We start from the raw sequence: 27,716 nt of genomic DNA on the forward strand, positions 1-27,716 counted from the left end.
ACAAGTTTGAAGCACATGAGAATCTTATGAAAAGAACCATGAGGGGCCCTGATGTTGTCAACAACAGAACAATAACAGTAACACATTTACTTTGGCCAGAACAAACCATAAACAAGACAGAAATTATATCTGTTTGAATTAATGGTGTTTGAGTTAAAGAGATCAAACTATGACCACGTGTAAAAACAGACAGGACACAACTGCTGCAGACTAAAATTAGGGGATCCTGTGTGTGGGTCGTCTTGTTGGATGACACCACCAACATTAGAGAATCATGGGGATTTAGTGTGTCCTGACCATCTTGACAAAGACAGTACTTTTGTGTGCTCTTACCTTTGTAATAAGAGTCCTGTACTCTTCTACCTGGTGGTCATTGTTATGACAGCCTGCCAGGAGCTGCCACACCTCCCCACGGAGAGCCTCAGGGATGCCGCTCCGCACCAAAGCTGGCAGCTGCCTGGGACGCACTGATAAGTTCATATGCCTGAGAGGACAGAGGAAAGGAGAGGAAGAGTCAGCTATGGCAGTTTATCAGACACATACTAATTAACTAAAGTCATTAAGGGAAGGTTTTCTTTGTTTTTTTTTTTTACAAAAATACTTGACATTTTGAATATTGATTTAGCACACAGATGCATTGTATTTTATTACAGGAGATGGTCTCCTGTGTTTGCTTATATTGGTTTTCTACTGTCATGTCACTGTAATGTAAGCAGGGAAGAGTGATAGAAACGGAGCACAGGTGACATGCTGTCAGAGATGCAAGGTAGGTGACGCTTGGTTACTTGTGCTTTTTTTTGCAACTAACTAAACCATGTACCATGATGAGATTTTTTGATTTATCATCTGATATTTGATAAATTGTTACACCTCGACTATCGAGTATTCAGTCTTGTAAGTATGCCACACTGATAATTCATTACATCTGCAATCTTTGTGCGCACACCTGCCCACCATTTCTACCCAAAACAATGTTTTCATTGGCTCTCCCTTGCGTCTAAAAAGAACCATCATCATCTCTACAGATGGTCTGCCGGGCCAAGACCATGACAATGAGGAGGAGTTATATCACCTAATACCTGACAAGTGTAAGGATTTACATGCAGTCTTTGTAAAGTTCAATCCTAACTCCCAAAAGGGATGCAATCAATCAAGGACTCATATGTCACTGTTTCAGAATGTTAAATATGTGCTATTTTTGTACAGAGAACATTATCTATTACTGAAATTCTTTCTCCGTTTTATTACTCTACTTTTTTTTCCACTGACATTTGAACATTATTGGCTTTATTTTACTGGGCTATTTTAAGCAGGATGAGAAAACAATAGACAACAGAATACAACAAGCCAATAGAAAATTACAGCAACAATACACAGAGGCAAATTTTAATGCAATGTAAAATGAACTCAGGCATCTGCCCAGTAGAAAGGGACAGAGTTAGAGAGATACAGAGAGAATTAGAGATACACAGACAAGGTAAACTTGGAGGCACAGCTGTACCTACCTACCAACTATCGCCTGACTGGAGCAGACAGAAAATCCCTGATGGTTCTCTCACTTTTTCCTCTCCCTTTCTTAATTTATCCCTCTCTATTTTCTGAGTTTGTTTGGTTTATTTGTCCCAAGCACCAGGTTATGCAATATGTGGCATTTTCTGTAGAGACTAAGAAGGGAAACAAAAGTATACTGTGTATGCGTGTGTGTGAGTATGCATGTGTGTGTGCATGTGATGTAAGTAATGCCAGGCCTGGTCCTCAGGGGCATAAGATTGTAAAGGGCTTTCTGTGACTTGCCTCTCTGTGCTTCCTGAGCGCTGCATCCCACAATGCCACAACACATGCACTAAATCATCAATTGATCGCACAAAGACTAGTATTATTATTACTATTATGAGAGGACAGTCTTATGATCCCTCTTTATATTTAGACATTATTTTTTAAGGATGTTTTTTTAATCAAGTGAGACAAATGTGCCCTCAAAAACACTCAACATTTTAACGGTCATGTCAAAGAACATTATAAACACCTAAATATAGTAAAAAAAAAAAAAAAAAAACACAGAGGAAGAGACATAAGGTGTGTTGTGTGGTGTATCTCTCTGTGTGTGTGTGTGTGTGTGTGTGTGTGTGTGTGTGTGTGTGTGTGTGTGTGTGTGTGTGTGTATCTTAACTTACAGCTAATTAAAGTCTGGGCAGTTTCTATTCAGTTCATCACAAGCTTTTGATTAAAAACAAATGCAGTAATGAGAGAGGGAAGCCATCTTAATAGGCTGCTTATCAAGAACTCCTGCCTACTGCTCTTTCTTCCACTAAACCCACACGCACAAAAATGATTTATTTGTGTGTGTGTGGTTGTGTAATTGGAGCTGCAACAGAAGTGGAAGGACAAAGTTAACAAGGGATCAAAGCCTTACCACTTGGATAACAAGTCTCCCCATGTCTCCAGGATCTTCTCTGCGCACTCCTTGGAAACGTCACCTGACCCGCTGAGTAACGGCTCATCATTATCTGGACACACAGAGTGAAAACAAGTGAGATCCATTATTGTCCATCTTTCACTTTTTATGTGTTAAGATTAGAACTTTAAGTACTCTAAATTATATACAGTTCTCCAGCGCTCGTGCTTATGAAAGGAACGTGATTAAATAAAAAGGATAACTTAAGACGTAGTAAGAGTTTCCCTATTCAAAGAGATTGATGTTTTGTTTAGTCAGTCACAAACTTATCTTATTTAACTTACTTGTGCTTACTAACTGTTTCAATTAAAGACACTTTGTGTGAAGGTGTATAATAAAATGTTTATATCACAGGCTGTGATCCTCTGGTTTCATGTTTTGTTAATGTCGTATGCCACTGGCTGTCAAGCTCCCTTTGAAATATTTTTTCAGCCAAGTTTATTTAACAGCTTTTTTTAACGGCTCTATTTTCATTTCATTGTTTCTCTGTGTTTTCATCTGTATTGCTGTTATGTTACAACCACAAATTTTCAGCTGTCATTCAAAATGTAAACTTCCCATTCACATTGAATGTGAATACATTTGTTGTTTTATTCTTCTGTATTCTATATTATATATTCTTCTTCGTTTTATGGCTGTTAACAGTTTGGCACAGTAAATGACTGCACTGGAACGGACATATTGAACATAATATGTTGATATCAAATTTACATTCTTATGTAGCTGATTATCGCTTCAGTATTTGACAAACACTCTTTTATGTTGAGTGGTCTTGTATTTACGTTTTAATCTGAGCTGTGGAAATGATAATACTGAACATGATACTATTGGCTTATTTAGTAAACCGCATGCATACATTGATGTGGAATTTCATGAACAAAACAAACTGTTGTTTTTTTTATTTCAACTTTTCAGAGCATCAGCAGCACACAAAAAGTATATTTCTCTCAAATAATGGTCGAAAGTTAGAAACCGTGTTAGTGACCACCTCTCCTTTGACAAAGCAATTAACCACCTGACATGTTCGGCATATTGAGGACAAGACTTTGCCCCCATTTTGTGTGCACAGAAGAAGTTTTAGATTTTTTTTGTGGACTAAAGGCTAACATACAGACAGATACAAGTACCACCATTATGCTCTCTGCCTTTTATCACGTTGCTACCTTTCACAGTCACACAAAAACACACACACACACCACTGGTAGCTAAGTGCTCTGTGAGGATACAGTACAAACAGTTCTGTAACACAGTGTGTGATCTCCCATGGGACGACTCCTGTGGACCACAAGTCTATATCTGGCACCACACTGAGTAGAGTTTTAACTTCATATTTTAAATCAGCCATTGAGTCTGGGCCTTAAATATTAAATGCTAAATATCTGAAATTCATAATTCAGCTGGGTTATATGCAAGTCAGCTGTGTTTAAATTCATGGTGTTGAGTGGTAATACTTTATTGTTGTGTTTTGGAGGTGTATGCTTCTGATTGAGGTCCGTCCTGACCAAGGACACCACAATGGTTCAGCATTCCAGGGTAAAAGCAAACAGTAATTTATATTATCTTGCCAGCTACGCGTCTGCTTTGAGGCTGTTTATGTGTCTAACATGATCAAGTACAACAAGCAGTTTCAAAAAGTTGAAACCATTTTCATATGGTTCTGCTAGCCAGGCTTCTTCTTGTGGTACTATGTGGTCACGTTTGTGAAGAATATTTTCATATGGCTTATATAAAGAAATAATACCCTTTGCGATATGAGGAATTTAATTTTTAATATTGCATTTGACATCCTTTTGTATTGTGTGCCTTTACTAAAATGAAAAACCAATGAGAAGTGAGTGAGCGAAAAACAGTAAGATGGCATCTTTCCTCCCACCTTCCTCTTCATCATCCTCAGGTGGTGAAGGAACCATGGTACCAGGCCCAGTGGGCAGGATGCCGGGACTGGCTGTGGTCTTCCGTTTCTCTCTCTCAGTCTCACTTTCCAAACTCACCACCTCATAAAGTGTGTCAGTGGCAGGACTCTTACGCTCCTTTCGCTCCATCTGAACAACAGAAAAAATGTGTCACGAGACAATCCTCTGATTGGCTGATAAAACATCCATTATATTTATTTTTTGCATATTAATTAGCAACTACAAAACCACAGAGTTTTGCAGATGACAGCTGAAATCTGGTGCGATGCATAGCTTTAACTGACTTAATCACGGATGGAAAATGACTTGACATACCTGTCGTAGTTTAAGGTAGAAGGTCTCAGTGTAGTTACGCTTGCTGAAGGGCCAGAACAGCCTGTCATTTGGGGAGCACACTCTGACCCTCGTCTCCAGCAGAAAACGGACTGGCTCCTCTACCTCTGTAATCACCAGGTCCACCGCTGTTGTCATGTACATGAATTTATCTAGAAAAACAAAGAAAACAGCTAAGAAGTTGTCCCCAGTGACTGATTTTCTTCAGTTCAACACCTTTAACATAAGTAATATTTGTGCATTTTGGTGTATTCATGTGATTCATGAGCACAGCAGAGTTTCACTTAATGTGTTTGGTGGAAGGGTTGTGAATTGATGTTGAGAACCAGGTCCAAATCTGTCAGAATCGTATACCTTTGAGTTTTGAAACTCCTTTTATTAATTTCTGACAATTACGCATTGCAAAACAATGACAATGAACCTGTACATCTATGCTGCTGAACAATGAACAAGAAGGAGTCATGAAAGAGAGGAAGAAATAGTCCAAAGCGTGTCTTCATTCACGAAGAAAGATGACAACAGAGCTCAATGTAATGTCTGTAAAATGATAGACTCACAAATCAGTCTCAAAACACTTTGCTCAATAGAGACAGAGGGCAATCTCCTGGCTTTTGTTGCTAAGACTGGGTAAAAACAATTAGATTAAAAAAATCTATTGCCGTACCAATCCAAAGTTTTTAGGGTGACAACACAGTGTGCCTACTACTGATGTAAGGCTAAGGACTAGGGGTGTAAATTAGCATTTTTGCTAAAATCCTGCATATTTGCATCTTGTATTTTACACAGATGTTTGCAAAGAATAGGACTAATAAGCATAATTGGAAAAATAAAATTGATCAATTTCCATCCATAATTGGTAGCGTAGGAGCTACATTATGTGGGACAAGGATGCAATAAAGTGGTCATTTGGTGTATCTTTGTTTAATCAGCATTTTTCCAGCAATATTTATCTTCCCAACTATTGTGGCTTCAGTGTTGTATGTTTTCAAGGAAATTCAGTTGAGCTATTGTATAATTTAACTATAAATTGCTCCTTCACAGCTTGATTTGAGGTTACAAAGTGATTTTCACACTTACAAACATGTCATAAGATGTGAGTGAATAAACAACCAACTAACCAATGAAATATGAACCATGGACATAGTAACTGTTGAAAATCATTCTGTTTTATGAGACTTTTCGACAGATTTTTGGCTCTTACCTTTGGGCGTTTCCTCATTCACAGCCTGGAACTGAGGCGTGTTGGGGTTCCAACTTCCTGTAATGATGTAAGACTTCCCATCTGAACTCTTTCCCATTGACTCCTGAAGGGGCACAAGTTGAAAGAAGTTAGCACACGCACACACACATGCACACGCACACAAATGCACAATGACACACACACATAAGAACAGTCACCCACCAGGTCTAGCAGGTGCATGTCGCTGTTCTTCACATTTTTCCCTGGGCTGAGCAGGAGACCGAAACACCTGGAGAGGATACACACATGAAAGAGACACATTAAAATAAATAAATACACAAACACTCACACACTCACTCACACACACATGCACAGAGATGCAAGAAAAAGAGAGAAAAGTGAACTGAATAGGATTACATAAGGAAAAGGGGAAGGGGAAAAAAAGTAGAAGAAAAAATCAAAGCGAGACTGGGAACCAGATACGGAACAATAAATCTCCCTATAGAGTAAAATCAGTTGTTAACCATCACATGTTACCGCAAATAGCTTCCTGGACTGATCCCCTATAACACAGACCAGAACATTGAGGATATTAAACACAGCACTTCAATCCTTACCATCTCTGGGTTCATCAAACAATAACAAACCTCTGTGAAGATGGAAGTCCGCAAGAACGTGATGGAATGTTTACATTTCGACAGATTTATTAAACCGTGGAAAATGAGGAGCCTCGGAGACAGACTCACATCAATCACCGTCTTACAACTGTGCCGGAACACTTAAAACCTGACATGGGCCGACACACGGATGTAAAGATATTCACCGGTGTGTGTTTATCAATTAAAGCTGAGTGATTCCTTTTGAATGTCTGGTCGTGTCGTAACAGACAAATCTCAGCCGCAACAAATGGAGGAATTTCTGGATATAAATTTTAATTCATATCCTCCACTCCCTTCGGTGGTTATGTTAATCTAGATTTTAGTTCCATATGCTTTTATCATGTTTAGAGATACATTATGTCTGTTGGATAAATCTTCTAAATGCAGTGCTGTCTGCATACTAAAATGTTCTGCCTTAAAGGGATAGTTTGACTTATTTGATGTGCAGATGTATGGGGTTCTTATAAACAGTCTGTTTATTATCTAAAATAGATGGTGGTTGGCCCACCCCCAGTTTGGAGAAGCAGAGAGGAGTACCAGCACGGAAGCTAAGCAATGAACTGCTTAGGACAGGATCAGCATCAAAATGTAGTTTAGCTACTTAAAAAAAATTTCACCTAAAATTTCATCTACAAGCCAAATATTGCTGTCTCGAAAACTAACCAAATTCAATGGTTGAAATTAGTATTTTTACCTCACAAAAGGGAGCTGCTGGACTACTGCTGCCATGATACATTAGTTTGTTTGCATTATTGTGCAGCTTTGGAGCTTTAAAAGGATAGTTCAGCTAAACAGAAGTCGCACGATAACACACAACAAACTTAAGAATCAAGGCAGTGGTAGACCAGCAACTCCTGTGTGAAGCTGTGAAAGTATTATACACTTAAACTGATACTGATGATGAAGGTGGACCTTTTTTAGTGGTTAAAACACCTTTTGTTATTGACACTGTCCACAGCAATTCATGACTTAGCTTCCACGCTGGTGTCCCACGTTGCTCGGTATTTATTGGAGCTAAAACACTGACTATCAATAAGTACCTCATACAACACCACTTCAAATAATTTGAATTATCCCTTTAAAGTAGTATTATCCCTGATTTAAGGTTATAACTTAGCTGAATAACTTATGACACAAAAATCAACATTTAGTGATCCTAAAGCACTGTATAATAAGCTCTGAGGATGCCACTCTGAGGCTATTCTGAAGATGTCTTGTGTGAGTGTAGGTGCTTTATTTTACCTCTCAATAGCGAGTTCCTTATTGGAGGTCTGCTGGACATAAATTACTATTTTCTTGTCCATTCCTGCACGCAGCTTGAAGCTCTGCTTGTCCTTGTCTTTTGCTACAGCACTAAATGTGAAAACAAAAAAAACAAAATGATCATCAATACAAAAACAGAGATAAATGGCAATGTCAAAAGACATTATTTAGCAGATACAGTAGTATGTTCAACAATGTTAAATGGATAAGAAAGAAATAATTCTGCACTTCCTACTTTTTTTCTTTTTTTTAAGTTATGTTTTTGGACTTTTCTTGCCTTTATTAGATAGGATAGCTGAGAAGTAGAAGGAGTTAGGGTTAGAGTAAAGAAAAAGGGGATGACATGCAGCAAAGGGCCACAGGCAGGAGTCAAACCAGCAGCCGCTGCAGAGGACTGACAGCCTCCATACATGGGGCGGACGCTCTACCAACTGAGCTAAACAGCCGCCCTGCACTTCCTACTTTTAAAACTAACTAAGATACACAAAAAAGAAACTAGTGTTTTTCCTACTGGAAAACAAGAGCAATGTAATTTTTTAATCACACAGTCAAAGAAACGGAGTAGTCTCATTTATCATAATAAAAGCCAGCAGAAGAGCCATTTTCAAACACGCTCTGGTCCTGGTTCTCTTTCCTGCTCTGAAAGCAAAGGTTTGAGACAGGAACAGTAATCAGCATTCTCCCAACTTACACTGACACAAATTCCTGAGGAAACACTGAGGAAACCCTTAAGTACAGAGATTCCTGACTTTGAAAAAATTCCATTAATCAATTCAACAGCAACTGCAAACATCAGGTCACAAAAACTTGTACCTTTTTGAGTTGGGACTGAATTAAATCTTTGGCTGGTGTCAGACTACAAAAGTTTTAAAATCATAAAAGATACAGATGCATGATAATAACTACACTTCATCAGTATCAGACATAAATAATAAAGGCTTTAAAAGGAAATATTGGCATTAATTGAACATTTCTGCCAATATGACAGGGCAATAAAATTTGACTTAAATTATGTGCACGTAATGAGAGTATGTCTACAGTTTTTGGACAAATTTGTGAAGGACAAAGAGAAACACTGTATTCAGTGTTTGCACCTGCTAGCAGGAGATCACAATAAGAGTAGGCATAATACCACTACTATACTGAGCCTTGATATTCTCTGCAATGAGGGGGGGAAAATTTGTGCATATGATGTCAGGAATAGGCAAAAATTAGTAAAATAATATCGGCAATAATCCAATATCATGCATATCTACTAACCACTTTTGAAATCAAGTTGCATTATGCACAGAGGAGAAACTTCACAGATCTCAAACATGCACATGCTGGGGCCACTATGTAGCTTGGTTGGTAGAGTGTGCACCCCATGTACAGAGGCTGTCAGTCCTCTGCAGCGGCCACTGGTTCAACTAATGCCTGTGGCCCTTTGCTGCATTTCACCCCCCCACCCCCAGTCTCTACCCTCTTTCCTGTCTGCTCTTCAGCTGTCCTGTCCAATAAAGGAAAAAGCCCACAACATAACCTTTAAAAAAATATGCACACACTACAAGATTTGAAAATAATGGTGCATCACACACTGCAGGATGTTATTAAGATTGTAATACTCAAGAAGACGATCTCACAACACCTCATAGGGAAGCAAACATAAACAAAATGGATACTGACGGTGTGCGACAATTAGCTGTAGTAATGCTTTGCAGTGAGAAAAGAACAAAAGCAGAAGACTAAACGAGTCTGGATGAGAAACACTGAACATTGGTACCAACCAAGGTCCCAGATCATTTGTCTTCCACTTATCGGAAGAGGTGAAATTGGCCCAGGCTCAACTAGCCTTTACGAATGAGTCAGATCTTCTGACTACAGATAAACAGGCTGGTTTACATCTTATTGAAGAAAGAATGATATAAATATATTCTTCTTCCAGATATCATACAGTTTCCATAGAGCATTCTTTCCACATCTTATTTACACAGGGAAAAAAATGCATACACACAAGAACAGTCTACGTGTGCTTGCATGAGAGAGCTGTTTGCTTGGAAATCAGCACGCTAAAAATAATCAACCAAGAGCTAATGAGGAGGAAATATGTGCTGACTAAAAATAATCACTGGCATTTTTTTGTGTTTGTTTTGTTTAGTTTTCTAAATAAGATGAGTATCTAGGGCTGTCTGTGAACACACAGAAGTGACTCAGTATTATGGGAAAACAGAATAAAAAAGGTCAGGTGAGATGGGTTGAATGGAGAGAACACAGGAACTTTGTGTTCTCTTATCAACATGTGAAAAAGAGTTATCTTAATTAGAAGTGGTCAAAACACAAGTCTACTGTGAGACAGGAAGGACTCCTCAGTCCCTCTTTTCATCCGTGTTGCTCTCCATTTTCTCTGTAGAATTATTTTTTTTAATCATTTCACAGTTGTTTCCATAATTTCATGTGACATTTACTGAGACATTCTTTTTGTGAATAAACCATAAGCAGATGCTTCCCTCATGGGTAGCATGTACCCCGCATGCTGTCAACCCCAAAAAGGTTTGTGACTTTTGTAACTGGGTCACCTAAAAGTGTGCTAACTCTGAACAACACGTAATCCCCAAAAGTAGGGCTGCATGTCCCTGTGTTTATATGCATGACGCGGGTAATTTGGTGAAAAACTTGGGTCATTCAGTGGCCATTTTCAATCAAAGCTCTTTACAAATTTTGTCAGAATGGTGTTCCCACTGCACATCTATTTTCTTTAAGATGACGTACATTGTCCAAGACTGACATTACCGGACAGATTTGACTATTAAAGCTGATGTTAAATACAGTAAGTGCTCTGATGACAGAGATTGAACTGTATGTCCACAATAGACTCAACAGAAAAAACATTGCAAATGTCTGTGCAACTCAAAAATATTTCAAGATTTATACAGTTGTGTAAGCATCACAAATGATGGTTCTGTGCTCTAAACATTAAAATACATAATGAGTGAGTGTGTGTCTCACCTGAAAGTACCCTTGCCATCATCCTCCTTGATTTCCAGGCTGACAGTGAAGGTAAACAAGTCACTGTCAGGGGTGAGCGGAGCAGCCTGCTGAGATGACAGAACTGCCTTCTTCGCTGACCGCCGAAACGCCGTGGCAAAGCTGTACAGTATCCTACTCACCTGCAGGAGAAAGGTAAACACACAGAACACTCTATAATGAACACAAAATTAGGCCACTGTAATGGGAAGGACTAATAACACAGATATATAATTCAACATCCAGAAAAAACTGCACACCATTAAACTAAGCACAACAATGTATCAGCACAAGGTTGCTCAAAGATTTACACATCTGTCATTATGAGTCAGCAATCATGTGACCTGTAGTTTATTCTTTTGTTAGCTACTACCATTGAAGAAAAATACTAGCTTCAAAATAAATAAATAGATGATGATATTAATAATAATAATAATAATAATAATAACAATAATAATAACAATAATAATAATCACATGAACTGAAATTTATGGATCTGGTGGATTTTAAAATGGCTCAAGTCATGTAAAAAAAAAAAAAGAAATAATTTACTACCTAGCATCATACAAAATATGTTCTTGGACAGAGGGGGGGTATCGATTTGTATGTTTTTTTCTCTAAAATATATTTTTTTAAATGACTGAAATAAATAAAAATCAATTCAAATCAAATGAAGTAATAATAATAATAATAATAATAATAAATTTGCTATTTTCAGGGGAAAAATAAAAGTCATTGCCATACATTTTTAGTGTCTAAACCATGGACAAATAGAAGGACCCTCAGATGGTGCAGACCTCCGCCAAGGGAAATAGTTCACACATACAAATCTGCAAGCACAAACTTCACAGCAGAGCCATGACAATTAATTGATTGATTAATTATTAACTTATTATTAAATTAAGCACCATCTGTTCTGATAATTAATTCGCGTAACTTTCTTAAATTGCAGTAGGTCATATTGCCATTTTGATTTGAAAATTAGTTGTTCAGCCCTATTATCTGTAAATGTGGACTGTGTTTACTACCACATACAGGATTCTAAAATTCATGCTGTTTATTCTATCAAGTTCAAATGCCCCATCTTGTAGAGGTGTAACAATACATCAGTTTGGATCAATATATCAATTTAATGTTCAATGATTCAACATGATCAAAGCAAAGTAAAAAAATATCCAACTGTATTGTTATCTGTACAATACGCCCTTATTTTGAAATTTCCCTGCTATGTCTTTGTCACAAATGTCTGAAAGAACTCAGTCATAAACTCAAAACAGAATTTATTTGCTTTTTGTGAGTTCAAATAAATTCAGCTGCACAGACACAGACAACACTGACAAGTCAGTCAGCTAATTAAATCAGTGAGCTAATTAAATCAAATTGAAAACATCCACTGAATAGATAGACAGTATCACAAAATACTGCAGTATATATTTTAGTATATATTTTTTGGCTTTGGCACCAACTTCAGCAGCCTCTGTAGCTGAAATGTTTTGTCGACCATGAATTGGGGTTTTGGAAGCCAAAAATAACAGTACCAGGGCAAAGAAACCACAGACTCATTAGTATTGATTAGAAACTCAATCAAACCTCTGCCAATCTGTTATGGCTATTTTGTGATATGGGGCATTACAAAAACTTACCTAATGACACACTACTCTACTGACAGCAGAGCTTCCAAACTATTAACCATTTTGAGTTTTGATCAACATGCTGATTCATATTTGCCTGTGAATCTGAGTGTGGAAGTATTGTTCCCATTAACACTAAACAGAGACAAGTCAGTCCTTCCAGAAACTGCAGGCTTCTGCTAAATCTCAAACCCCAAAGAGGAGCAGAGTTGGGGAGGTAGGGGCAGCTAAAGACTGCCAAGCGTGGAAAACAGTGTGGTTATGATTTATTTATATTCACTAAATGTACTTTTCCACTCACAAGACTTTAGATTTGTGAGCTTTAAGTCGAGAAGAAGTATTTTATTTTTGATTATTACTCGGCAGACATGTGTGTGTGATAATAAACAGAGTCGTCCCCTAACTAGAGCCCCACACCACAGTGGTTTTGGATCATCTCTAATTCTGGTAAACAGCAGAGCTTGAGGGTTAGGGACTGAGTGATGGTGTGGGGAAACTGCTGTTATCAATAAATAACAATGCTCTTCTGCTTTTTTCAAGGCCTGAGTATAAAGCAGCCTCTAACCTCTTCAACACAAAGCCTTTGTTATGTTTCTCGATACAGTAGAAGGATGTTAGGGCATCGCAGGGGGTTTATTTATTGAGAAACAACGAGGGGCTGGATGTAAGAGATGAGGAGTGGGTTGAGTTAGATGGGGGTCACCCCCTGTATTGATGAAATTATGAGAAATGGCACAAAAGAACTGTTCTGCAATGTTCTGATCAATGCTGGCGTCAAAACTGACCAGCTTCAAATGTCTACAAATGGCCTTTTTATGCTTTGTGTGCAGTGCAAAGAAGCTCTATCAGGATGTGGGCAGTTGTACTGCAAATATATCAATCCTGACAAGTAATTTAGGCTGATATTGGGTGCTTCTCTTATAAAAAGGAGATCATTCTGTCTTTCTAACAGAGATTGTTTTTTTAATTAACAGTTTAAATTATCCAACACAAAACATAATAAGGCAGCTCAATTCATTCACATCTAGAAAACACCTGATTCCACAAAAGTTGCCAAACTAATTTATTTCTATTGGAAAAAATGAACATTATTTTATCCCATTCACATATATTTTTAAGCATTAAAAAAATCATAATTTTGTGTTGTTGGGTTTTTGTTTCTTTTGAAATTTGAGCATTTTATATATAATATATGAACTAAAGACATTGAAGCAATTTAATAAAATGCATTTAATAAAAGTGTATTTTTTGGCAAAATAATGTTATCTCTATATTTAATTGTATGATTCTGGTGAATAATTTCCCATGAGAAACACGCTGTCTTCACTTAGAGACTTTTTGAGCACAGAGGACTAATAGAGAGCTGAACATTATGATGTCACAGTGACATCAGACATTCCTGATATATAGCGTTCACAAGACTTGAGGTCACAGTGATCTTGACCTTTCTTCTTGACCAAAATTTATTCTGTTCATCCTTAAGTCCAAGTGGACGTTTGTGCCAAGTTTGAAGTACGTATTCTTGAGGTATCGCATTCACAGTAGTCTATGTTCAAAATTGTGCCCATGGCAACAGTCTGTTATTCATAGCAGTGGTCTGCTATTCAGAAAGAACATATTATAAAATGCCATATCTGAAATGAGTATTCCAACTATTGAGTTTTAACCTTTTCTTGCAACTGCTGGAGTTTAATTTAAAGGGTCTGTCCTTGTTATTTCTGTACTTCCTGCATATTCATGAAGCAATTTAAAATATGTAAAATAAGATTTCTTATAAAAATTACATAAGGTGTTTTGAATCTGTAATCAGCTTTTATCTCACGACCTGTAGCCTTTAAAGATTGGGAACTTGTTAAGTATCCTGTTACATTGTTTTTACTTCCTGTCCAGGATATTCTTATTCTTTCTTACTTGGCAGCTTTATCTTTATGAGCTTACTGACATGAGGCTTTGAGACATTTTTAACTGACCCATCTGCATCTAGTTTTCAGTTTCCAATTTGGGTATTTATCTCTCTAAACATGTGATTAAATTTGTGTTTGGAGCACAAATCACTCGAGTGAAACAAATCTATTGAAGCCGTGTTGATTTGAATTAAACAGCACTAGATATACATCTCTGGAGCAGCAAGTTTATGGGCACAAAGGGGAGGTGTTGAGTAAGAGACTCAGCAGGGCTCTGCATTACCACCAACACCAGAAAACTGGGAATGGTTAGACACTAGCCTTGGGGCCTGACTAGGAGGTCTGGCACAAAGGAGGCAGAGTAGGACTGAGGAGGTGGTTTGCTTTATGTATGAACACTTCCACTCCAAAATCCACAAATCTGTTTAGAGAAAGAAATTACACAGAATCTCCAAAAAAGCATATGATTACAAAACCTGAAAGCACTTAACAATGATAGCTTCAATAAAAGAATGTTCTTCTCTCCAAATTGTCGTATTTTTGAAATTATGGGTAAAGAATGTTTCAGATGCGCTTCACAATTTGATTAAAATAAATGGGTCACTTGCTTAAAGCAAATGGGACAGCTGAGGCAAATAAGACAGTAAATAGTTTTGTGATTGCCAGCCACAAGGTTACCTCAGTGCACGTCTGGAAGTTTGTGTGTGTATGCAATCAGAAAATGTATTTTAAAGATGAAAATTCATGAGTAAATGTGCATCTTTTAGGTGTGGCTACAGTGTCCAAAAAACACTTTTGAAGACACCTTCATGAATAAATACAGTGGTTTCAGAGGTCTTAGGAGTTGTTTACAGTGGACTTGAGCCTAATGTGAGGCATATGACTTAGAGCAGGTTTTTTCTGGAGAGGGAGGCAACCAATGGGCTGACTCACTCCAGTCTAATAGAGAGGCCCAAAAAAAAGCTGGAAGCATTGTAGATTGGTTTGTTGCTGGGGATCATTGGAAGGAAGAGAGGGGTGGGTGGAAGAGGAAGAAGAGAGGGACGAGGGAGTCGAAGACTGAGATGTCCGGTTGCTAAGTAAAGTAGTGAAGTATCACTGGGGATTTACTGTGTGTGGATTTGTGTGTGTATGCATTAGTGTTTTAGGGTGAGCATGTGTGTGATGGGTGGGTGTCTGGGAAACTGGATAGCGGGATGATGTGAGCCTGATAAAGTAGCGTCTGTCTGGGGGCTCTTAGTGACATTGAAGGAGAGTGCTTCCACGAGGGAGAAATCAGGTCACTGAACACTGGAGCAGGGCTTTAACCCAGTTTCACGAGTGGGTTCTCTATTCTCCTCTTTTATGTTTCTGCTGAACTCAACTGTATCTAAGCAATGACACTTACTCTTCTATAAGTTGGCTTGAGGGATCATGTGTACTTTGTGTTTGTGTATGGTGTACATGTGCATTGCAGCGCAGCCTGCAGTACATGACAAAATCGTTTGGGGACTACTGAGAGAGGTTCCACACTGACACTGAACCCTGAGGGACAGGCTATGGGGAGAGCAACAATTTAAGACAAAGTTAGCCAGACTACTACTGGCAATATTATGTGAGTGTAAGAGACAGGAAATGTGAGGAAAAAAAACAGAGGAGAGAGTGTCATGTGAAAACACAGACCAGAGCACTTATAAGAGGAGCTTTTGCTCCCCCTTTGGGCCACTACCTGAATAGCAGCAGCACAATGATTGCCTGCTGAGCTGCAGTGGAAGCACAGCTACTAAAAAGACTGTTTTTGAAGATATCCACTTAATTTGTCTAATTCAGCCTGGTTAGTCAACCTCAAGTAGTGCTGATGCTCCCAGTTAGTTTCAGTGAAAATGGACAAAGATCAGTATCAAACTGTGCCGACATTGTTCAACTATAGTCAGGTTTGTCTGTGGAAACACTTCAAACATGTCAGTTACAAAGGCTGATTTATTGAAATCATTCCATTTCAATTGTCTCCTAATGGTTTCACATACCTAGGCATTTTTGTCTCTTTTACCTTTGACAATATGAAAAAAGTTTATTTAGACCAAGTAGTGAAGGAAATTAGAAAAGATCTCCAAAGATGGAACCCTTTATCAATATCTCTACATGGACGTGTTGCCATTATAAAGATATATATATATATCCAGTGTAGATGTTGCCTCATTATGTTCCAGTTAAGTTTTTTTAAATCACTACAAAGTATCATTTGTAAATTTGTATGTTTATTTTTTTCTAAATTTTGTTTGTTTTTTCTGCTGTACCAAAAACTACTGATCCATGACTCTAAAACGGAGGTACATACCAAACCATGAAATTTGTGTACCACTGTACCACTAACAGTTTAACACAAGTTAAGCAACAATCGTTCAATCAATGATTGAATCCTCACCGCTTCTTGGATTTGGCAGCGGAACACGTGGATCCTGAAGATCTCAGCATTGTAGTGGCTCTCAGTGAAGGCAAAGCAGTCACTCTCTGGTGTGCCATCATGGCCTCGTACACAGAACAGAATCTTATAGATAGGGTAGTTGGCGATCTCCGTACTGGCATTGGGGTCCAGCAACCTGTTATAATAAAACATGAATAAACAAAATCTTGTCAAAAAATCTTGATATTTTAAAAGTTTACAAGATTTGTGATGTGTGTTTGTATACTCTGTGCATGACACGTAACCATCAAGGGTCTATTTTGCATATTGTATGTACACATACTTATGTAACAGTATACTGTAGAATGGAAATAAGAATCTTTTATGTTGAACTAATAATCCTTATGTTCCTCTTACCTGACAGTGCCTTCAGACACGCCTGGTACAGACAATGTGACGTCCAGGGGGACTTGGCACTGCCCTCTAAGGATACTCATCATGCGGAGGGCCTCCACTTCACTGCGGGGGGCGTTGACCGAGGCACACCCTAGATATGTCAGCTGGCTGAACACAACACTGTCCTCATCTGGGATGGGACTGGTAGGACTGCCGTCTGATGACGATTCATCGCCTGCAAAGCGGCAATGGATCAAGAGAGGAGTGGAGAGGACAGTAGAAGACAGGAAACGAAAGGAAAGAAAAGAAATTTGATTGTTTTATGACTCCTATTACAATTTTACAGCTGTATATCAACTTAATTGTTCTCATTTGAGATAAACTGACTCGCCTTGTGCAAAGAAGAAAAAAGGTGAGGTAGAAGAGGAGGGTACGTGAGAAGAACAACAGTCGAATCAATCAGTGAAATTCATGCAACACATGCGTAGAGGTGAAAACTGAATGAGAAGAAAATGGCAAGAAAGCAATAGTCCTCAAAGAAGTGGAAAGAGTGACAGAGTAATGTATGATTTCGAAACCCAGGTGTTTCTGTGATATTACTCCGAATGTCTTAGAAACACTTCTGTAAAGCTGAAGATAAGAGCCACTGTGTGAGCTCCAACAGACACAAGAAAATGAGATAAGAAAAGTCACACCGTGGCTCACCTCGGTACGACCTCTCATTCAGTTCACTCTCCTGAGCCGTCTGAACAGGAAGCACCATCTCCAATTTGGGCGGTGGTGCACTCAGAGGGTCGGAGCCCGGTGCTACAGGTGATGCAGTGGTGGGAAGAAGGCCATGGTCGCCCCCACCGAGGCTGTCCATTGCTGCTTCCGATCCAAGCCCAGTGTCAGCTACCGATGGGTCCATGAGGACATCCTCTAACTCCCTCTGGAGCTGCTGCTCACTTCCATTTCCCACAATCTGATACACACACACAGAGGGGTAGACACACACACATATTAAAACAGACATGACCACACCCACATCAAGGAAAAGGGACAAAAGGAATCAGAAAAGGAACACATTTAGTATTTCAAAAAAACATTTAACAAAACATAAGAACAAATATTGTTACAAAACAAAATTATTGTAGTAATCACCAACACATCAAATTTAAGCTTATTTGTAGGCCTACACCAACTGCAGTAGAGCAGTGCAGTGATCTTGTGATTAATTTCAAGTGATTGCAGTGTGTTTGAGGGGAAAGATGCTTTGTTTCATGCCATTACTATTCATCCAATATTAGTGAGTAGTAGGTAGATGAGTTTGAGTTGTGAAATACCTGTATCAAGATATTAGAAGTTCCATGCCAACACTAATAGTGTGAGCTTATTCCAAAGCTAACAAAATACAAAATCAAAGAGCAAGCTTACAGCTGCACAAACCATGAGGTGCCACAAAATGAGGCAAGGCCCCATTTTCCCTGCCTGCTGTGGCAGCAGCCTGATGTTAAGTAAGAAATAGTGATCAGATTTAAGCTACACAGGGCACTGCTGTACTGAACAACAAGGAGCAGAAAATTAAAGGAATAGTTTAGATAATTTGATGGAAGGCTGTATGGGGTATTTATCAACAGTCAGTGTATCACCTACTGTAGATGCCAGTCAGCTTGGAGAAGCACTGAACCTAAGTAACAAACTGCACAGGATCAGCAGCAGGATTTTAGCCACTTAAAAAGGTCCACCTAAAAATAAAAATCAATATCACTTTCAGTGTATGTTATATTTAGAATATTTTCAGCTTTACTTTGGTGTCAGACAGCCTTCTGACAGTAAACCACCATTATATAGGACAAATATCACTCCTCTAAACCTACTAAACTTGACAGGCAAAATCAGTAATTTTGCCTTGCAGAGCACAGAAGTTTCTGGTCAACTGCTGCTGAGGTATGTGTGTTTGTTTGTGTTATTGCGTGACAACACCGAAGTCACACAACAACACAAACAAAATACCAGATCAACAGATACTATAGACCAATAACTCTCATGTTGTGCTACTTAAAATTACTGATTTTGCCTAGCAGTTCATCCTAGCAGCTTATCTTCCATGCTGGTACTCCTCTCTACTTCTCCAAAATGGGGGCATGCTGACCTGCATCTATTGTAGTTGATACACTGACATGAAGTGCCTCATAGAACTCCATTTAAAATATTTCAAACTATCCCTTTAAGGAAAGAGAAACTGATTTTTCAGCATTTGTAGTGTATGTGATTAATAAATCAATATTGAGGTTAAATTTTCCAGGTGCAGTAGGCTCTCCATGTAGAGACAGCCATAAAAACGTATCTGTGCCTCAGAGTTGTATGGAAAGTTATTAGACTGAAGCATATATCTAAAGCAGGATGGATAATGCAGTAAACTTGTCTTTGTTAATAGTTCTCATACCATATAATGAAATAAAAGATTATCATGTGAAGACAGGTGTAAAGCAGCTATCAATTCTGTATTTAGGTTCACACATCTGACATAACTACCTCACTATGCAACTGTGGTGGGCATTGTGATTTACAGGTGGTGCTACAAGCCTGGGCAGTTGTACAACTACAGTCCTATGTGTGAAAACATCTATCACTACAGTACCATCATCAAGTGTTAAAGCTGGCTAGGGCCATCACTCAACAGCCGGCAAAAATACACAGAGCACAAATAATCACAGACAGAATCACCACGGAATCACATCACAGAAAGAGAGAAAAATAGATAGATACAAGCAAGGAAGAGATACCGAAAGAAGAGGAGGAAAGGAAAGATAGTGAGAGAAGAGACTGACCTTAAAGCTGACCCCTTCCTCAGAAATCACCTGCATAACAAACAACAAGTTTAGACACACTGACTCCTCTCTGACTGGATGGGCTGACTGGGAGGGAAATGTGCACGAGAAGAGTGTGTTGGGCGAAAACCAATACATGATAACTGGATGACCAAGTGTCAGTGAATGGAGTGATTTCACCGCTACATACTGAGAACAGTGGGTGTGTGTGAGGGGTACCGCTTTCCTTCCCTCTGACAGCAGACAGACAGCTGCCACCAGGCTGCACAAAACAAATACCTCGAGTCAGTTTTCCATCAAAATAACTGTGCTGCAAAATCATATTCTCTCATCTCCAAGCACAGCAAATGACAGGAAAAAAGTGTGACCTCTTCCTATCAACTGAATATACAACATTCATGCTCTGCTGGCGCCATCTTCTGGTACCCTAACTACACCAATTCGACAATTTCCTTCCTTCACAAAGAAACACAGGTACAGTAATGATACAAGGACACAATGGACACAGTATGAACATGCAATTTAGCTACTTCAGTAAATTCAATAAAAATACTTAACTGTAAGGCACATGGCAAAAATGTATCGAGAGAGGAAAGGAGAGGAGAGGAGAGGAGAGGAGAGGAGAGGAGAGGAGAGGAGAGGAGAGGAGAGGAGAGGAGAGGAGAGGAGAGGAGAGGAGAGGAGAGGAGAGGAGAGGAGAGGAGAAACCTGAACCCATTAGGGACACACACAGGACGGTGGCTGGTAGCTCAGAAAGTCTTTGTGGAGACGCACCCTGGTCACAAAACACCATTATTTTCCCCGACAGTGAGTTCAAAGCACTCGCAGCTGCATCGCTACAGTGTTTGTGAACTAGTATCTGCTGAATGAGTGCTCACTGAAGCACCCAACAGAATTGCAAATGGCATCCTATATGTAAGACATACTGTGGTGTGATAGTGTGTTTGTTTCAATTTTACCCTGTGGCATTTACTGGCTACAGTCACAGGTCAGATGATCCAAGCTACACAGGAAATAAATAGATAGATGGCCATGCCTTCATAGCCTCTGTGAAATCACCTCCAACAGAGCACACTCAGAGCCTCCTCTACTCAGAGACGCCCTATCTTCTGACATCAGTCTGCTGTTTCAGCTCATTTTCCAACTAACTGGACTTTGCATTCCAATAAAGCTTCCAAATGATGGAAGAGCAACAAACAGCTGTGATCATGGACAAACTGCAGTTTGGAGGGAAACAGACCACATCCAAGCCTCATACATCGAATTAAAAAAAAACAAAAAACAAAAAAAACGTTAACACTGTTTTCTCACTGTAAGAAGAACCAAAAACTGGCAACGTGAGACTAAAGGGCTTAAAGCTTCACAGGCACAGACATATTAAAAGATCTATATCGAAATATCGAAGATATTGACTAATTTGTTGGATCCTTCAAATTAAGATTTGAATCAAAAATTTGTTTTTCTTAAACCCAGCTCAACAGCTGATTCCCTGCAGAAGGGAGTGAAGAAGCATTCATCTTAATGAATGGCACACTGGTAGTCAGTGAACTTGCCTTAGACTTTCAGGTAAGGAAAGGAAAGGAAAGGGGTGTTTGGCTCAGTTGTTCTTTTTCCACTAGCCCATACTAATTAAATAATACAGACAATTAACTGTCGAAAAAAACACAGAAACCAAAAGTAATTCTTCACAGGTTTGAAGGATAAGAACACGTTCTTCAATATAAACAAAGCCTGTGATGATGTGCTCTCAATTTCTGGTGATGAGCACATGTCAATAAGTATTTAAGGTCTTCCTTAATATTAAGTAGCAAATGAAAAAGGACAATCACAGATAAAACACACAAATCTAAGAACAACTATGAGGAGAAGGTAGAGCGAGAATGTGAAGAAAGCAAAACAAGAAATGGTTAGCCTTGTGGTTAGAGTGTGAGACTGCATGTTTAAAAAGATGGACAAGAGCTCTTGACATGTGAATGATGAACACAACCTGTTAACAGTGGTACATGTATGGACTGTGACACCTGACCTGTAATTTTTAACATGTTACAATGGTGGCAAAAATGAAATGAACATCAAGATGTTTTGGTAAATCATGCTGTGGGTCCTGAGATACACCCCTAAATCAGTTTAACTATTAAAAAGAGTGCGGATACAACATAATTTAGCCTGCACCATATGACACACTGGCCTCTTCTCCTACTGTTTAGGCAAAAATTATTGCTCTACAGTATTTCTATTGAGGAGTGTTGAGGATACTCATGATATTCATAGTAAGAAGCATCTTAGCAAGGGATGTGAGGTTGTTATCTTTAATGTTGACACACCAATGATACTCAGCACCTAATCTCTTGATTTGAGCAGTACAGCTCTTCCTTCTCTCCTCTGGACTCCCATCCATACCTACACCCAACCATCCTTACCTTCAGTCCTGTCTTTTCGTCATCACTACCATTATTAGTGGAGGAGGGTGTCTCGTCCCCCAGCCGGGACACAAGGACAAAGTCCTCACTGTTGAGAGTGGACACTGAGTCCGAGGACACGCTAATCTTCCCCACCGAGCCCTTGTCATCCATGGCTGCCGCTGTTAAATTCAGCCACGCTGCTCATGAATGGAAGACGGGAGGAGGAAGTGGTGGGAGATGATGAGCAAAATCACCTAGAAAAAGAAAAAAATAAAGAAAGAAAAGAAGCAGAAAAAGTCATGATGTGATGAAATCCATGAAAAGCATCTTTTAAGGCAACTGGAAACTTGGCTACTTGGAAACTAACCCTCTAAAAAAATGGTGAGGCCATTTATTATTCACTTTTAAAGGTCTTTTGAACACCTGAAGGAAACTGTGAGGCAGCTTTACAAAGCCAAGAGAGAGGCAGGATAAAGAGAAAATGGAGGGTGCAAAAGAAAGGTTAAGTTAAAAAAAAGCCTAGTTCAAGTGAAAGTGGCTACGATAAATAAAAGACACAGGGGAGATCAGTAGAAAAAAGATGCTCTGTGGGTCATTTGAGGCAATTTTGTCTATCTCAGCAGAATAAATGGGAGGTATTTGTAGAATAGCTTGATGCAATGAAAAGCCATGGTGATGCAATTTTGAAATAGAAACATGTACATGAAAGTGAGGAATTAAGGAAGAAGTCAGCTTGCTGCATCTATTCCATGTCAGTAATGTCTCCTACAAAAGTTAATTGTGGTGGTCCCACAACCACTACATTACATGAACACCAGAAACATATTAACACAGCAAAATGTGCTGAATGTGCTAATTGCATTGCGTACACTCCTCTGTGCATGACTGCTCTTCCACAACCACAAATAACTTTAAGTGAGATCCTGTGGGATACAGTGCACATCACCCGCTCATCCCACGCTCTACAGCTCCCTTGACTTTTTAACATAGCATGTTTTTGACACAAGATAAATGCAAACAATGAGCCATTAAATACCACATTGTGTAACTAATGAAGAAAAGTGTGCCAGTTCTAAAAAATCATATTATTATTGGCAGTTGTGAATGTAACTGAGTACATTCAATCAACTACTTAACCTAAGTACAGATTTGAGTTATTATACTTCATATGAGCATATTCTTTTCATGCTACTTTATACTTCTACTCCATTACCATTTCAGAGGGAAATATTGTACTTTTTACTTCACTACATTTATTTCACTGCTTAAGTTACTAGTTTCTTACAAATTTAGATTTTTCCACTCAAAACTAGGGATATTAATGGTTAATCATTAATCTATTAACCCATTAAAAATGTAACTGTATATTTACAACTGTATTAGTCAATAATTAATCATTAGTCTAGTAATGACAGTAATTGCACCTCATTTCACACTTTTTTCTGGCAGAGCCATCAGATAAGGACACATAAAACATATGAGAATGTGCAAGTCCAGCTGAAATGATTAAACAGAAAACTGATTATTTTCATAATTTCTTAAGTAATTTCATAGTTCTGGCTTTGTAAATATGAGGATATAATTCTGTAATTCTAATAATTTTTGCAAATCCTACAATCAATAGAAGAGGATTAATCCATAATGAGCTCAGGTTGCTCAACTGGTAGAGCACACAACTCATGTTCTGAGGATGTGAGCCCTCTGCAGTGGCCGTGGGTTTGACTTCCGCATGCAGCCTTTTGCTGAATATGTTTTTCTGCATTGAGTATTTTTTATACTTTGAGTACATCAATACAGGACTTTTATTTGTATTGGAATATTTTTGCAGTTGTATTAGTACTTTTACTTAAGTAAAGGATCTGAATATTTCCTCCACCGCTGATTAGGACTGCTAACGGCAGGACAAAAGACCTGGAAAGAGGAAGTAAAATTTGGAACAGGTATGGGAATGCAAGAAAAAGAAAGAAAGGGGACAATTTTTTTCACGTTATGTCTTGCAACAAAATCAAAAGTCACTTGTTCACATTAGAATCATGATTTTAGTCTCTTTATTTCTAAGTTAAGGTATAGCAATAGGAAGTAGAAGGAAAAATTAATTAAGAATTAGTATTACAAGCAAAACAAGGTAAAGTGCCGTTGTTACAGTTGGCATGAAGTAACTCCTGAAAAACGGAGGTACCATTGTGTAACACAGGAAGAAAGGCGCAACAGAAGGTTCTGGCACATCAAGAGGAGACCATAACAAGCTATTTCTGGCTGCCCCCCCACTCCTCTCCCATCCCTCTCCCTTTCTGTCTTTTACTCCTCTTTTCTTCATGCCCTCCTTATCTCTCCCCTTGCAATCTCCTATTTTCTCAGCTGTTATTGCTCTCAAGTTAGGGCTGCCCATGCACTCCTACATTTTTCTAAAGGCTTCCACTTCGCTCTCTTGTCAAACCCCTGCCTGCACTTCCTATTCAAAGCAGGTCAAACAATGGAGAAGTAATAGGAAAAAATGTCTACAGCAGAAAGGTCAAAGCAGTTAATAATGTGTATTACCTCTGATAACATTGTTATACTGACCCAGAATAAACTTCAATATAAGCTATGTCTGTGTGACTAGAAGGTTTTACAGCATCTTGCACTGATATTAATTTTATTAGTAAGCTACCAAATACAGAGCAGCATAAACTGACAGCTCAGCCTTGTTCTCTTTATCTTTTTCACAGCAAACTGAGGAACTGAGTGACTGGTTTTCATCCAGAAGTCCTGGGTGTTGTTTTTCACTTGAATTGCAAAACTGAAGTTGAGAGGCAGGGTCACAAGGTTTGATGATTTGTCATGTGAACAGTACAGTAAGATATGTTTTTCCATATACTGCTACATATATATATATATATATATATATATATATATATATATATATATATATATATATATAATATATATATATATATATATAATATGTTTTTCACATAGAATAAATGAGAAGCAAATTTCATTCTGATTGCACCTTTATCAGTTTGGTACACATTCAGTATAAAATACTAATTGTACAGTACAGCTGAAAAATCAGTCCAAACTAAAAAGAGCATCTGACTCAGTAGCAATCCAAGAGGGATAGTTGCATCACTCCTCAGCCCCTTCTTATCTTCTCAGGCTTTTAATCTTGAAGAGACTCTGCAGATGTTTACTCTACTTTTGGCTCAAAGGCAGCTGCTTTCCATTTTTAGCACGTGTCCTCTGAGTGATTAGTCTTGTTCTTTTTCCTCACATTTTGTGCTGATGAACTTTGGGTTTCTACATGTTCTGGCTGTTTGTTTGTCAATTCTGCCACTGTAACTGCTACTGATAATATTTAATACCAAAATCTTATTCAGTTGATTTCAAAATCATAGTTTCCACTTTCTACTGAAAAATGCACAAACAGGTCCAAAATGAGCTTTTTTTGTCCAGCAGCCAAATGGCTAGTGAATGTTCAAATTTTTACCAGCCACTCAATAAACTGCTGATGTTTTTTTGCTTGGTAAGTAAAGCAAATATGCTCACCACTCCCATATTTTTACATGCTTGGCTAATAATTTTGAATTTGCTTATTTGTTGCTAACATGTTCTCATATTAACCCACATTATGAGCCAAGAAATCTCAGTGAAATATTGTGTTTATTAAGAAATTAAGACACTGGCCAATCCTTTTTTCTTGCAACCGTAAACCTTACTTAAGAGTAGATCACTGTCTTGTAACCCCAGAGTCAGTCATTTCCTTAGAGAGCAATGTAAATGAGACTTCACAACCTGTGGTGTTATCTGAGAAAGATACCAATTAGCCTCACTAATTCATTCATGTTTCAAGCAGCAAACACTGAAAACTCTATCACCCTTTGCAGTCAAGCCGAGACTGCCCACGTGCATACATAAACAGAAAAGAAAGTACTGTTTCATGCTGGATTACACGTACCCTACACACACACAAGCAGCTGTATTATGAACACAAATAAGCACTCACCCACAAGCACACATGTGCATGCACACACAAACCTCATACTCTGTGTCTCTGACTAGCTGGTGGCTCCAGCAGCTTTATAATGGTTTCCTTGTCACCCTGCTTTCCTCCCTAGCTTCAGCAACAGCCCTCTGCCTGATCCTGCCAAGTGACACTGTTCGTTATCAACATATCAGCGCCTTGGTACACTTCCAACACGACACACAATTCATTGCCTCTCATGCTACTGGCTGTTAAAAAAATTGCAATAACATTTCCTAAAGGTCTCAAACTGAAGGATATTTCTAGGCTCCTGATGCTAATTTAGAGAGAAGAGCAGCAGACTGTTTCTTCACTCCCTCACAATTTTTTCTCCAGCCACACCCTTCTCTTGATTTCTCAGCCTCTTGTGTCTGTGTCATTCTTCATTTTTGTTCTTGCATTGTAAATCTCATCTTTTCTTTGACTATCTCCTGATTTATCTCTCCTTTCCCCTACTCCAGTCTAAAGGAGAAGGGGCCTGCATGTTAGGACCTGAAAAGGAGAGAAGAGATGAGGAGAGGAAAGATAAAGAGAAGAAGAGAAGCAGGAAGCACTTTCCTCGGATGGATCACTGTTGTGTGTGTCACCATGACAACAAGACCCTCATCATCCACAGTGTTCTCATTTGGTCCAAACCATCTTTAGCAAAGGGGTGAGCAAACATTTAGCTGCTCATGTCCTGTTACAGTCACTTCTGACATTAGCTGTTCTGAATGTTAATTTAAAGGTTATTCTAAGTGCAATACTTCCTCAAAGAAATACTATCACTCTAGATCACTATGCACTTCCCTAAAGAGACGAGTGTGAAGACATGTATAAGGCCACAAAAAGTGATAGAAAATGTACATTTTAGAGTTAGAAGAAGACATTAAATATACTTTATGTTTATTTTTTTTAAGAAGAGACAATGCACATTAACTAACATGATCGCTTAAGTCATGTAAATGTGCCTGATTTAGCCATACAGGGTAATTTCATCTGCAGTCCCTGACATGTTGATAATATATATAAAATAAAACACACAAAAGCACATAAGCACAAATAAAAGCAGATTGATGGCATGTACAGACAAGAGCACCTTACTATAACACCTAAGCAATGAGCAAGCACATAACCACAGACTACAGCACATAAACACATTATTTTCATTATTAATCTATTTGCCTTTTTTTTTTGATAAATGAATCAGTCATTATGTATATACATTCTATTCTTTCAATGTCTATGCATCAGTTTCTATATAGCACAGGAGGGTAAAATATTTTCTGTATAATTTACTATATTTAGGGATAAGCAATATGACTTATAGCCTAAATAATATCTCAATATTTTTAAGCCATGCTGCATTATACACAATATATCTTGCTAAACATATTTT

The 27,716-nt window shown here is 38.4% G+C and overlaps 1 protein-coding gene across 2 annotated transcripts in view; it reads right to left on the reverse strand.

Moving 5' to 3' along the window:
• Positions 1–27,716, reverse strand: part of rabgap1 (RAB GTPase activating protein 1) — a 90,931-nt gene that overhangs the window by 56,281 nt on the left and 6,934 nt on the right. Inside the window, exons 2-14 of one of the 2 annotated variants that reach the window (XM_084745693.1) lie at positions 22,354–22,589; positions 19,934–19,963; positions 17,826–18,084; positions 17,142–17,355; positions 16,746–16,920; positions 10,789–10,949; positions 7,783–7,893; positions 6,104–6,170; positions 5,903–6,005; positions 4,684–4,853; positions 4,329–4,497; positions 2,414–2,507; positions 334–484 (exon numbers count right to left, since the gene is read on the reverse strand). In XM_084745693.1, the coding sequence (XP_084601819.1) occupies positions 334–484; positions 2,414–2,507; positions 4,329–4,497; positions 4,684–4,853; positions 5,903–6,005; positions 6,104–6,170; positions 7,783–7,893; positions 10,789–10,949; positions 16,746–16,920; positions 17,142–17,355; positions 17,826–18,084; positions 19,934–19,963; positions 22,354–22,506 (1,857 nt within the window). In that variant the 5' untranslated portion in view covers positions 22,507–22,589. The remainder of the gene's footprint in view (positions 1–333; positions 485–2,413; positions 2,508–4,328; positions 4,498–4,683; positions 4,854–5,902; positions 6,006–6,103; positions 6,171–7,782; positions 7,894–10,788; positions 10,950–16,745; positions 16,921–17,141; positions 17,356–17,825; positions 18,085–19,933; positions 19,964–22,353; positions 22,590–27,716) is intronic. The other variant, XM_084745694.1, reaches the window with a different exon arrangement.

This window comes from Lutjanus erythropterus, chromosome 20 (assembly GCF_056507025.1).
Source record: "Lutjanus erythropterus isolate fLutEry1 chromosome 20, fLutEry1.hap2, whole genome shotgun sequence".
Classification (NCBI taxonomy): domain Eukaryota; kingdom Metazoa; phylum Chordata; class Actinopteri; order Lutjaniformes; family Lutjanidae; genus Lutjanus; species Lutjanus erythropterus.